The 13,284-nt window shown below is 31.6% G+C and overlaps 2 protein-coding genes across 2 annotated transcripts; one reads left to right on the top strand and one right to left on the bottom strand.

The window, feature by feature from the left end:
* Positions 1-313: 313 nt before the first annotated feature.
* On the bottom strand, positions 314-1,297 carry LOC143179255 (uncharacterized). Its single transcript, XM_076378386.1, has one exon. The coding sequence runs from the start codon at positions 1,295-1,297 to the stop codon at positions 314-316; it is 984 nt and encodes a 327-aa protein (XP_076234501.1).
* Positions 1,298-8,024: 6,727 nt separating this feature from the next.
* LOC143182604 (uncharacterized) lies at positions 8,025-8,751 on the top strand. Its single transcript, XM_076383708.1, has 3 exons — positions 8,025-8,140; positions 8,358-8,507; positions 8,625-8,751. The coding sequence occupies exons 1-3, from the start codon at positions 8,025-8,027 to the stop codon at positions 8,749-8,751; spliced, it is 393 nt and encodes a 130-aa protein (XP_076239823.1).
* Positions 8,752-13,284: the final 4,533 nt, after the last annotated feature.

Below are 13,284 nucleotides of genomic sequence, written 5' to 3'. Positions count from 1 at the left end.
ATTGACATATTACTTTAAAATTTAAGAACAGCCTGCAATAGCCCATTAAAAGTCTTGCTTCAATCACAAAAACTGAAGTTCTTGAAATGTAGTTTTTTTTAGTAACATATTAATATTTTTACACCAGTGATATGTTACTTTTGCGAAGAAAATTACGTCTAAGAGAACCGCATTGCATTCATTTGTACTTTATTTGAATATTGATTTTAGTACTCTGCTCCTTTGGAAGAAGGTAGATCCTTGATAGTAAAATTGTAACAGTTATGTTTAATTTTAACTTCACAAGTGTTAGAATCACATTAATAATTAATAATTATTCTCTTTGCAGAAGTTCGTATAAAGCCGCGATATATGTTTGCGCCATTTGCAATGTTTCAAATTTACTAAGTTTCCTATCATTACCTAAACTGGGCACAACGTCTCTAAGTCTGTCAAATGCGTCGTTCAAACTATTCATTCTTCTTCTTTCTCGCGCATTCGCTGCAAGTCTTCTTTTCCTAAGCACTTCGATCCCCGGTGTACCATTTTTTATTTTCTGCATAGTCTCCTTTGTTTTCTGTCCACTGTATTCCATTGATGACATATGAGGATTTTCATTCTTCTGATATTTCGACAATTCACATTTACCATTCTGGCTACCCTGGTTACAATTTTCGTTTCTTTGGATACTATACGTTGCACCCAAATGAAGAATGTCACCTCGCTGTCCATAGGTATTACCGTTATGCCTAGGCAAAAAACTATCACCTTTTGGTATGCCATAATTCTTCGTAGCAGAAAAACTCCCCTGATTCTGACCAAAGTCGCATTTGGAATTACCAAATACGTTACTGAAGTGGTGCTCCACTTTCGGCATAACATTTGTGTTTTGCTTAGCCAATAAATTCTCATTAGAGAATTCAATTCGCCCAGGCATATTTTCGTAAACGTTATCGATGCATCCGTTCATTCTAAGAATGACCTTGCCATGCTCCTTCACTGCTCTGGAATTATTAGGGCGACCAGCTTGGCTATCAGTACGGTAACCTTCTTGATAATATCCCTCGTAGAACTCAGTGAAATTGATGCCGCTTGTGCTCGCATGAAAATCGTAATTGGCAATACCGATTTCTTGATATTCACGATTATGACAATCAATCGAACTGACACTTCCACAACTACTGCCCCTGGATCTTGGCGGTCGAGGGTAAATCCCTTGATGAGTGCAATTGCGCGGATTTGATTCCGGGCTACTTGCTGATCCGTAACCTTCGGAATCTAATAGATCATATTGCTGAAAGTTGACGTACGTCGTCATTATCAACAAACAGTCTCTGATTTCTTCTTCCTTTTTGAATAACAATCAATGATGATGTTTAGAACATGTTACGGTATAAACTTTGAATCAGAAACTTTTTAATTAATTGTCATCTCATCGAAAGAAAATAAATGATTCTTCTAACACAGTCAATTTAGATCTTCCTTGTATGATAACTCATTTTTCAATTGGACATCATTGTATGCTGAAGTCAGAGTATTCTCAGAGAAGTTCACCAATTTTGTCACAAAATAATCATATTGTATCAATGTCTGACTTTGTAAAGAGATCGCAAATATTCTCGAGATACTTCTGAAATGCCGTGGATGCTTCGCGCACGGAAGCGTTGCGTAAACTGGCTTTACCTGGCGATCTCGTGGTCTGGACCATGCTGCCAAGTTTTCTTAGGGCCCACTGGTGGGGGAGAGGAGTCCTGAGACCCACGTGGAAGGGATTCTTGTAAAGTGGAAGGGGTCCATGGGGAAGTAGATATCTCTTTGTAGAAGCCGCGCGACCGGACACGCCCCTCATTTTCCTTCGTCTCTTTGCTGGGGGCTGCAGGAAGGTAGAGTCAAAAGACGATCGGCGAAAAAGAAAGGCGCTCTATCAAGTGACTCGTATAGTGGGTATTGGATGGGGTGCCACGTTCTTGACTTCTGAAACGTAACATTTACTTACGGTTCGAATTTCTTCCTTTCCTTCAACTTTCAGCTTCTAATAAATTCTCAATTTTGAAATGTAAATGAATTGTGGAAATATTAAAATTGATTTTGTTGATTATATTAAACCAATTCTTTAATCATTTAAAAGTACGTTCTTTTGTGTTCTGAAGAGAGGTTTCTAATTTAAAAATGTGCTAGTAGTGGAAAATTCTTGAAAAATTTCTTATACTTCAATGTATGTAGTACTTAATAATGAGAAAAAAATCTGAGATATTCGTAGGAAATGAATTTCAAATAGCTAAAATTGTATCAAAAATAAACCGTAAATGATACAACAGAATGTATTAAAATTCTTTTGCTCTATCGTTGCCTTCTATGCATCTGTGAAATTACAGAATCCTCTGACTTTTAACTTAGCTTTACTGACTCTATGATATTGTAACTATAAAATCGAAGTAGATCGAACATTATGTCATAAGACATTTTGTGTTCCATTCGAACTTCCCTACCATCCTGTAAAGAAACAACTACGTTTATTATTTACGGCCAGTATATTTTGCTACCATTCAATATTGTATTTACAATTGGATAGTTAAACTATACAGCAATGAAAAAGAAACTTTTATGTAATATTATATATAATTTAAAATCTTTTTTAAATCTGTATCAGTTAAAATTCTGATATCTTTTAACATTGCTGTAATTAATAAATGCAAAACGAAAATGAAATAATAATTATGTTTTTCTTTCTTTCAGTAAAAATATTAATGAATAAGTCACTTGCTATTTATTGTAATTTATTTACATACTATTTATCTATGTGTTTAACAATAAGGGTAGTCCGTCTAACTCTATCAGATGAAATATTACGCTTATTTTTGATAATATTAAAAAATATTTCAGATACAAGTTGAGTGGTTTCGAGGGACTCGTAATTTGACATGATTAGCTTTCTTATTAGTGAATGCGTAGAAGACTTATGAAGGTCACCAGTGATTTTTTAAGTGGATTCATACATTTTTTTAATGCATTAATTAGTCCATCTGGTGATGCCCTATAAAAAAATATTAACCCATTTATACCGAAAACCCATTATCTTAGGAGATATCTATATTTAATAACTGAAAAAATTGATGTTTAAATATCTAATGAATTATTGTTTTTTTAAATAAATAGATTAACATTTTTTTGTAGAAAATGGTTAGATAGATTACTTAATGTTTTAAAAAATAATGCATTTGAAAAAGCATTGGAAACTTTCATGACCAACACCTATATGCGTTTATCTATGAAAAAAACTAATTGCTTCAAATTATGTCCCTTCTCGAAACTATTCAATTGTTATCTGAAACATTTTTTATTATATCAAGAGTAAATCTAAGAATACGAAAGACAATTTATTATTTTCATTAATATCTTTTTTGTCTACAGAAAATAGTTACTTTAATTTCGAATGCAATAACATACTGTATAAAAATCTTTAGATTTTGGAATCATTATTTTTTAATGCATTAATCAGTCTATTTAAACATTTTTAACACAAAAATATTAACCTATTTATTTTAACAAACCATTAATTCAGTAGTTATTTAAATATCAATATTTACAATAATTAAATGTAGATGGCTTAGCACTTTTTGTAAAGAATGACCAGTAGGATTGATTAATATATTAAAAAATATATGAATCCATTAAAAAGAAAACATTGATGATCTTCATGTATCCTTTACGCGTTCATTTGCGGAAAAGCTGATCGTATCGAATTATGTTTCCGTTGAAACCATACAATTTGTATCTGAAACCTTTTTTAATATTATCGAAAACAAGTGTGATATTCTAGGTGATAAAGATAAGCGAACGATCCTGTCTACTTAATTAAGCATTCCTTGCTCCTATTTGAAAACATTATAAGTTCTTAAATGAATTCTTTTCTTGAATTATTCTTCTTTCTAATCTGTTGAAGATAAATCATTTATTATTATTCCGTATAATCGTAAAAGTATCTTGACCTGTTATTACAAATACAGCATAAAATATAAACGCTTAGAGCTGTTTCACACGACGATACGTGTATACGTATAATACGTGTACTCGTATAATAGATACCGATCAGGTGATGATTTTCGTGATACAGCATTTTTATTAATTTTTATGTGTAGAAAACACACATATGAAACTTTAATCTTATCCATTTTTCTGACAAGAAGATATTTATTATTCGAATACGATGTTGATTGAGTAAACTTCATCGTGTAAGAATCGTACACGTATCACATACGTGTATTGCAATACAAGTATCGTTGTGTGAAACAACTTTTAGGTATTACATATTTCTAATTGCATGCAGTTAATTGCATTGAGGATATGTTTGTATACGACATTTTTCAAGTGATTGTGCGAAATAAATTCTGCGCCAAAATATATTAATTTTTATTGCTTATAGATTTAATAATTAACAAGATACTCCATAATATGACTACATTATTCCGTGAATTGTTAGTACCTATCTATCACCTCTACATAAGTTCGAACTTTTCTTAGTTCCTGCTTCAGTTCACTGGATAATGTAGACAGAATGTACTAAATACAGGAGAAGGTTGAACAAAACGGGGTACTTAGACTTTCTGCTCTGAGCCATATACATGGAGTAAACTTAAAATTTTCATTTGATATATACAGTGAGATGTCTAGATAACGTATAATAGTTTTCATTTCATAATTGGTGACTATTTCCTGTGAAATTGCGTTTTCCTTAAAAAAGTCAACTTTGTCCACTCGGAAAGAATAAAACGGAATAGTCATGTATTTGATTCAATATAACAATGCTAAATTCATATTTGTAAAGTACTTATACACAAGTTGCGTACAAAATAGTATACATAATTCATTACTATAAAATCCAAATAGCATAATGACATCTTATATACGTCCGAAGAACATTTGTTCTGAACGTTCTGTATATTAAGAGGACATATCGAAAAAAGTACACATGTCTCCTGTACATCCTCATTAAGCTGTCTAAATATCGTAAAATGGTTCAATTTACAAAATGGGACGTGTTGAAGACGTGCCGTGTCAACATCCTTAAAACATTTTCCGGATATCCGAAAGTAACATTTTCTGTACTTTCCGTAATATCGTAAAATGTGTACAAGAAACGTTTTCCAAATGTTTAAAATTACTAACAAAATCTCTTTTATACTTCTTATGAGCATTTTAATAGTCTTACATGGGACGAAGTAAAGATGAACTAGGTCATTTTTGACCTATGTTAATGTTCGAATATTCGCATATTCGAATATTATGATATAATATGTAGAAGATTTTATTATCTTTACAAGAAATATACACATGTGGAAAGTACTAATTTTCAGTACCTAACAACATTTCAGCATTTTAAACATTGTCAAAAATTTAAAAGACAGTTGTTCTGAAAACGTCTTAAATTTGGTTGTTTGAAACATCTTTCTATCATCATGTTTCTGCTACATCTGAAACTTAATTCTTTAGAAGATCTAAAAGATTTATGAGATTCCTACAATGATGTTCCTACAACATGCAAAATGTAAGCTTTGAGTACATCTGTAGGATTTTCCGAACGGACATTTCTAAAACATGTGAAACTCAAGCCTTATGAACGTCCGTAGGACTTCTCACATGTAATTGTCTAAAACATATAAAATTTTAGTTCTAAGAATATTTGTAAGATTTAACAAACGGACGTTTCTAGAATATTCGCAATTTAAGTCCTAAGAACATCTTAAAGATGTTCAAAATCGACATAGGACATTCGAATATAAACTGAACATGAGACGGATGTCCTTTGGATATATGATGTTATTTGGAGTAGTAATAACAGATATCTTAACGAGTTAAATAAGGAACGCAAGCATTAAACGCTCTTATATTATCTTATATCTTATATTGATGCTCATTAGTTCTCTATAGTGCTATTTTCTTATGTCTATTATTTTATATGTATTTAATAATATAATAATAATACTAGAACTAATGGAGTAAAATAGAGAATCTTGTTCGATCGTCCGATATCTTGTTTTGTTCAACTATACAGTATTATTTAACCAAGCAAGATATGTATGGAAAATGTCGAGCCCTATTTGAAAAGCCAGACAAAATCTTATTCAAACACATTGCTCACTTTTTGTATACTGTTCACCAAATACAAATCACTATAATCACTATAATCAAATATAAAATATGAAAATGCCGAAATTATATGATATCGCTACTGTAACTTTGTGAAAACTATTAGTTCCTAAGCGTCTGCCATAGATAGTTCATGGTTTTCAATTGTTTCTCATATACTTGAACGTCATATAGAGGATGTTTATTGTACTGCCAACAATAAAATAGCAATACCTACAAATGTTATAATAACGAGTACTGCGTTTTACTCAACTATCACGTTTCATCCAACCTTTCCTCATACATGTCTTATGTAGATACTATTTTTTTACTATTCTACTCTAAAAGACTCAGTTTTTACTGCAATGATATTTTCATTAATTCAATTTAATTATTTATTCAATCAGTAATCCTTCTATTAAGTTTACTTCTTTTATGGGTCTACTATAATACTATGCACTATTTAATACATTTAATCATTTCAATTAGTTGCTGAATGTAATAATATACAGATACGAATTTACGAATAAAATAAATAATGAAACAAATAACACGTTGTAAAGAATGATTATGTAACAGCGTTAAGCATACGAACAGTCTAACAAATGCAGTTCTCGGAATAACATCTTTTATTTAATTGTACACATCACAAGATAGTTCGTACTAGGTTTAAAGTGCCTCGTACGTAAGAGTTAAGCAAAAACATCTCTATTGACGAATCTCATTGAATGGGGATATTTTTATCAGCATAAATAACTACGTTGGTCCTGACGTTTGTTATACCAATTAGAATCGCAGCAGGAGTCTATATATACTTTGGTCAATTTACAATCGAAATATGCCAATGCTTCTGAAGGATTGAAAGCATAGTTGTGATAAGAATAATGATTATTCCTTATATCGCTAATAGTGTTACGTTCGTAGCGCGGTTGCGTTGGTCCGTCGAAATTCTTTGTTCAAATGCTACGCGTGTCAACAGTACAATCGAAAATGAGGTAAAGCAATTACCTCACCTTCGATAATAGATTAATTTTGTGGCTCTGTTCTCGTTCAGTCCTGTACAGACCTTCTACTTGATATTTGGTCAGAGGAAAGTGCAGGCTAGTACGAAGTTCTGATTAATGATGAGACTGATGAGAAATTTAATTTAAGGAGTCAAGGACGTTCCAGAATCAGAATCAACTGATCGATCCCTTTACCTTTTTACAAAGCATAATAATTATGTAAGACAAAAGATCACAAATTTATACACGCAATTCGGACATAAAATACATAGTATAACAGATAAAATTTACAAAATAATACTAATGAATATAGTAGTAATAATGGTAGTAATGCGATTCGCTAATTCTACTGGCTTTAACTTTCAAATTGTGAATTTTTAAGATAAGTTTATCAGCAATTTTGCATTTAATTCTCAATAATATTGCAGCGAATCTATGCCTCGTATACCTAAAAAATTAAAATATCAATTAAAAAATATTAATTAAATATTAATTTTTTAATTAATTTTGACGCATGATCTCGTTGCAATCATATGTTTCCCTTCGTTTTTCCAATTACAAACAACGAAGGCAGACATATGATCCCAACTAAATTGCACATCAAAATATCCGGACTAAGACCCGATGCACACGAGCGACTTTTGTCATTGAGGCTGTGCGACTCCGCAGACGAAAGATGCGACTTCACTGCGATTTCCCACTGATTCCGCTGCGTTAAGAAATGACATTCTATAATACAACACCAACCCATGTTATTATCATTTGTATTATAAACACGAATCAAAAATTTTTTGAAACAACGACAGAAAATACTAGATTCACCTTTTCGTGAGTGCTCGTATTTTAAAAGGTGCATTTATGACAGTGTTTATAAACCTAAGAGAAGTCGAAAGTAAATTTTTCAATTACTTTTGCATGTCAATAGACTCATTTGATGGATTGAATACGAAATTAAGTGATAATATCCGAAGAAAGGATACTGTTATGCGACATGTAATACCTCGACTGGAAATGCTGGCCGTCACGTTAAGGTAAGTAAAAATATGTTATTATCTACATTATTTATGTAGTCAAGTACTTTGTATATTAAACATATATACTCACTAAATCATAAGAACATTAACATAAAAGAACAGTCCCGATTTTGATTTTTTTCCTACATTTCGTATAAACATATCTTTCATATTTCTCCATTTGTTCAATAATTTTTGGTCTGTAATTACAATTAACGTTTTCATATTTTTACAGATATCTAGAAAGTGGATATAACTTTGTAGATCTGCATTATAGTTATAGAATTAGACATTCTACAATTGGAGTAATTATTAGAAAAGTTTATAGAGACATTTGGCTTTATATGAAAACAGAATGTTTTCCTGTATTTTCAAAAAAGAAATGGTCAGAAATAGTGGGGGGTTTCTAGAAAGTTGCTAATTTTCCAAGCTGTTTGGAAGCCATAAATGGCAAACACGTGAGAGTAATAGAACCTGAAATGATTGGATCTTTATATTATAGCTATAAAAAATTGTTCTGTGCCATTCTCTTTGGAATAGTTGATTCAGACTACAGATTCACATATGTGGATATAAGAGCCTCCGGCAAAGAATTTGATAGTTACATATTTTATAAAAAAAAATTATGAATAATGAGATGGATATTCCAAGGAAACAACCACTTCCTGGAACAGAAACGCTAAACATGCCACTTGTATTTATAGGTAGCGAAGTTTTTGCTCTATCACACAGATTAATGAGACCATACAGTGGAAACATATTATCTACTAAAAACAAGATCTTTAATTATTATCGACTAATTCACAGCCGCTGATTCGTGGAATGTGCATTTAAGATTTTGTCTAATAAACGGGGAACTTTCCGTAAACTTCTAAATATAAAATTATCTTTTGCTGTGGATATTATAAAATAATTAAAATATTTCTTAACGATAAATAGCTTACATTCGATTGAAAATTCTAATGGATCCAGATAAGGAGGTTTAAACGCGAATAGCATAAGAAATGCTTTTGCAGAATATTTTATTTATGATAATGGAAAAGTGCCCTGGCAAGACTAATACATTTAATATCATAAATATCAACAAAAATGTACAAACTAATGTAAAGCATACATATACATATATAGTCCTTGTAAGTGTTAATAAAGTATATGTACATATATAAAGCAAAAATCTTACGAATAGCGTTTCTCTCGCTTTCAGGCTTCCTTTTTAAAATTTGTATAAAATAATGCACGTATACTGTTCCATGCTTTGGTTTTTTTATTCTTGTTACAATCCGAATCGCATGAGACATCCCATATTTCAGGATATTTCCTGACTTCTTCGATGAAAAGCTCAATATCCAAAATAATATTAGCCATGATTGTTTCACAATATGTACAGACGTTTAAATTGAATTAACGCAACAGTCGTACGAATCAGCAGAAGACGTGCAATCATTACGATTCGGTTGTGTTACCACCACAGTAGAGCGGAATCGCACATTATGTATTTGACCAATCACATAATACTATCGGTATGAAGTCGCAGCGACAAAACACCGGTAAACCGCGCATTCGTGTGCATTGCACAATTAAAAATGTAATCCTGCCGAATTGCATAGTCGCAACTGCTGTGAGATCACAACGACCAAAGTCGCTCGTCTGCATCGGTCCTTATAGTTTTGATGCTGACTTCTACAAGTTTTAATTCACTTTAGTTTTAATTCGAGTAGTACTATAAAATGGATTGATTTGTGAACACTTTAAAATTCTACAATCCATTTCTTCATAGGTTTTTCGTGCTCCATCACGTGCAAAACTTACTTCAGACATTAAGTAATCTTTGTTACCATACAAATTGTATTCAACACTTTAGCAATGTTTATTTTTCTTTGTCCCACCCTAAACAGCACAAAGATATCTCATGTACGTCTAAAGAGCATCCGGTTTAGACGTACCTTACTTTCAGAGGACATCCTAATAAGATGCGTATGTCTCCTACATGTTCTCCTTAAGTTCTTTAAATGTCGTAGGAAAGTCTTACTTACATTGTGAGATGTCCTGAGGACGTGCTGTATCAACATTCTTAGAACATTTTCCGGATATCCGAAAGTAACATTCTTTGGAACGTTTAAAGCATCTTAAAAATGCTATCCAAATATCTTAAAACGTGTATAAGAAACGTATCCCGAATATTTAAAATTACTAGCAAAACGTCTTTTATACTTTTTATAAACACTTTAATAGTTTTACACTTTTAATGTTAATCCTTGCTAAATTTGTGTATTCGGACATTACGATACTTACCCATAATATGTAGAAGATTTGATTATCTTGGCACTAAATGTACACATTTAGAAAATATTAATAACTGAAGTATTAATTTTAAATGATCTGAAAACGTTTTAGCGTTTTAATCAGCTCTTGATAATACAAGAGAGTTGTTCTTAAAACATTTAAAATTTTGCTTTTCAAAATATACACGAAATTTCCCAGATAGCATACGATGTCTTGAAAACGTCCACTTTATGTCCATTTTATGTCCGATCGTCCTACAACATAACTTAGATGTCTTAAAAATATCCGACAACATACGTTATGGACTTCCGAATCATAAGACATCTTAAAGACAAAATACATGGATGTCTTAAAAATGTTTGAAATTTACAACCTTAAGACATACCATAGGATATACGACGTGGATGTCTTAAAAGCGTCTGAAGTTATTGTCTTTTAGGTATCTACGAGGCATACCATACATCTATTCGTCACAAGTCCCGATCTTCTACTCGATACATGTATTGACCTCGAATTCAATGTGTTAAGATGTCTTTAAAATATCTGCATGATGTACTGAAGACATTGATGTTTTTGCAACATCGGAAAGGTTTTTTTTAGAAAATTTCAAAGATTTTTAAGGCGAACGTTTTTAAAACATGCAAAATGTGTGATGTGTGTAAAAACATCCATAGGACTTCACAAAGGGACAGTTCTAAAACACACGAAATTCAAGTCTTAGGAATATCCGTAGGACTTTCTAAATGAACATTTTTACAATATAAGAAATTTAAATTCTAAGAACATTCGTGAGACTTAAGGAATGGACGTTCCTGGAATATACGAAACTTAAGTCCCGATAACAGTTATAAGATTTAAGAAATGAATGTTTCTAAAATCTTTACAATTTAAATCCTAAGAACATCCTAAGGATGTTTAAAATGGACGTAGAAGGTTCGGATGTAAACTGAACATGAAACGAACGTTCTTTGGGTATACGGTGCTACCTGGGAATGCTAAACATTCTAATTATAAGTAGGTGTACGTACCAATACAAAGAGCGTAACAAACATTTATCGAAGGATTTAATAGTAAACATAAATATTGGCTTTGACGAGTGCTTTACTTTGGTAAATAGCTAGTACAGTAACAGTTAGTTCAGACGATACGGTTTTTTGACCATATCGGTTATTCTGCGGAATCGGTAATAACTGAAGGTAGGGACCACTTATTTTTCTATTTTCAACACTCTACTTAGCTCCTAAATATATAAATTAACTGATTTAATTTGGCGTGAATAAGCTTTTACTATTACATTCAGTCATTCACTCATTCACACTACGACGATTCAATCATTTACCAACTCAACTGTTTTACTGCTTGTGCAATGGCACACAGGCTTTATATATGTGCATCCGTATTAGTAACGTCTTGAAATGATTCCATAATAATACTAAATTATTGTTTAGCAGCGGAGTGAATCAATCAATTAATTTGCTATTTATTTATCATATAATCATATCTATTGAAGAGTGATTAAGGGTTATTAATAACTTTGGTAAAACAAAGGCTCGCTATATGGGACAAAAATTAGACACATATAAAGATAAAAATTTAGAATTTAGAAGAATGCGTGTAGAGGAATATATATTAACATAATTATGTGAACACTGCCTTATCATCGATTCTACAAAATTACGAAATCGGTCGTAAAACCGCAGCGTCTGAACTAGCTGTTAGAGCTCGAATGTAGAAAGAACTGGTTATATTATTGGAGCTTTCATTCATTATTTTATCTATGTACAGTAATATTTGTTTCTTGACCTATAAAAATTCTATATTGGAAAGTCTAATATTCGAAACTGTTATAATTACTTGAAGATGTTCAGAAAATATCTAAACTTTTGCATATTTGTAGAATAGCCAGAAATATTCGATACAAATTATCGGAAAAGCCTAAAAGATCAAGTAATATTTTGACGCGTGATCTTGTTGCATTCATATGTCTATCTTCGTTGTTTGCAATTGGAAAAACAAAAAAAACGTAAAGGTGAATCGCGATTCAGTAATCAGTAAGTGAATCGTTAGACGCGAATCGCATACGTGAATTGTGATTCCCGAATCGCTGTATGCCTTGTTTAGATTAGTCAGGTTACTGAAATTTAAGCAGTTTGAATGTAAATGATTTGAAGCAACTTGACCAATGTGAACCTGTTATTTTACTTGACTTGAAACATTTCTTGAAGTTTCTATTTTGTCTAGGGACGTCTACATCAGTCAAGTCACTCAAATTCAAGAGAGTTGAATACAAATGATTTGGGACAAGTTGACCAATGTGAATGTATTATGTTAGTTTTCTTGAAATATCCTTTCAAACTTCAAGTGGAATTGACGTTCTGTCAACTTTTCCTTACCTTGAAATACACATTAATTGATATGTTTCGTTTGAAAAGTACATAGCCAAATAATCAGTATGAACCAGCACTTCCGATGCCATTTTTATTATTTTGCATGGCAGCTTGAATTCAAGTTACATTTGAATTCAAACTACTTGAATTCGAGTAACTTGACTAATCTGAACGAGGCTTTAGTATTATTAGACCTAAAGTTCTGTCAAATTTTAAGTAAAGACAAAACTCAAAAAGCAAACAACACTTTCTTGTAGATTAATGAATAGATTAAAGAAGATATAGAATAATGCTGTTATACCCTAAATAAAAATAATATGTCCCACTTGTAGATTAATGAATAGATTAAAGAAGATATAGAATAATGCTGTTATACCCTAAATAAAAATAACAGCATTATTCTATATCTTCTTTAATCTATTCATTAATCTACAAGTGGGACATATACCCTAAATAAAAATATGTCCCAATTACTGCTGCGTTAACCTTATC

Source organism: Calliopsis andreniformis, chromosome 1 (assembly GCF_051401765.1).
Source record: "Calliopsis andreniformis isolate RMS-2024a chromosome 1, iyCalAndr_principal, whole genome shotgun sequence".
Classification (NCBI taxonomy): Eukaryota; Metazoa; Arthropoda; class Insecta; order Hymenoptera; family Andrenidae; genus Calliopsis; species Calliopsis andreniformis.
Note: the sequence above shows the minus strand (reverse complement) of the source record. Positions and strands in the feature narration are given on the sequence as shown.

Bases quoted from the DNA above. Each gene is read 5' to 3' on its own strand.
- LOC143182604 (XM_076383708.1), top strand. From the start codon at position 8,025: ATGTCAATAGACTCATTTGATGGATTGAATACGAAATTAAGTGATAAT. The intron at 8,141-8,357 runs GTAAGTAAAAAT...ATATTTTTACAG, and splicing joins ATGCTGGCCGTCACGTTAAG to ATATCTAGAAAGTGGATATA. The intron at 8,508-8,624 runs GTCAGAAATAGT...TTTATATTATAG, and splicing joins GTATTTTCAAAAAAGAAATG to CTATAAAAAATTGTTCTGTG.
- LOC143179255 (XM_076378386.1), bottom strand. From the start codon at position 1,297: ATGACGACGTACGTCAACTTTCAGCAATATGATCTATTAGATTCCGAA.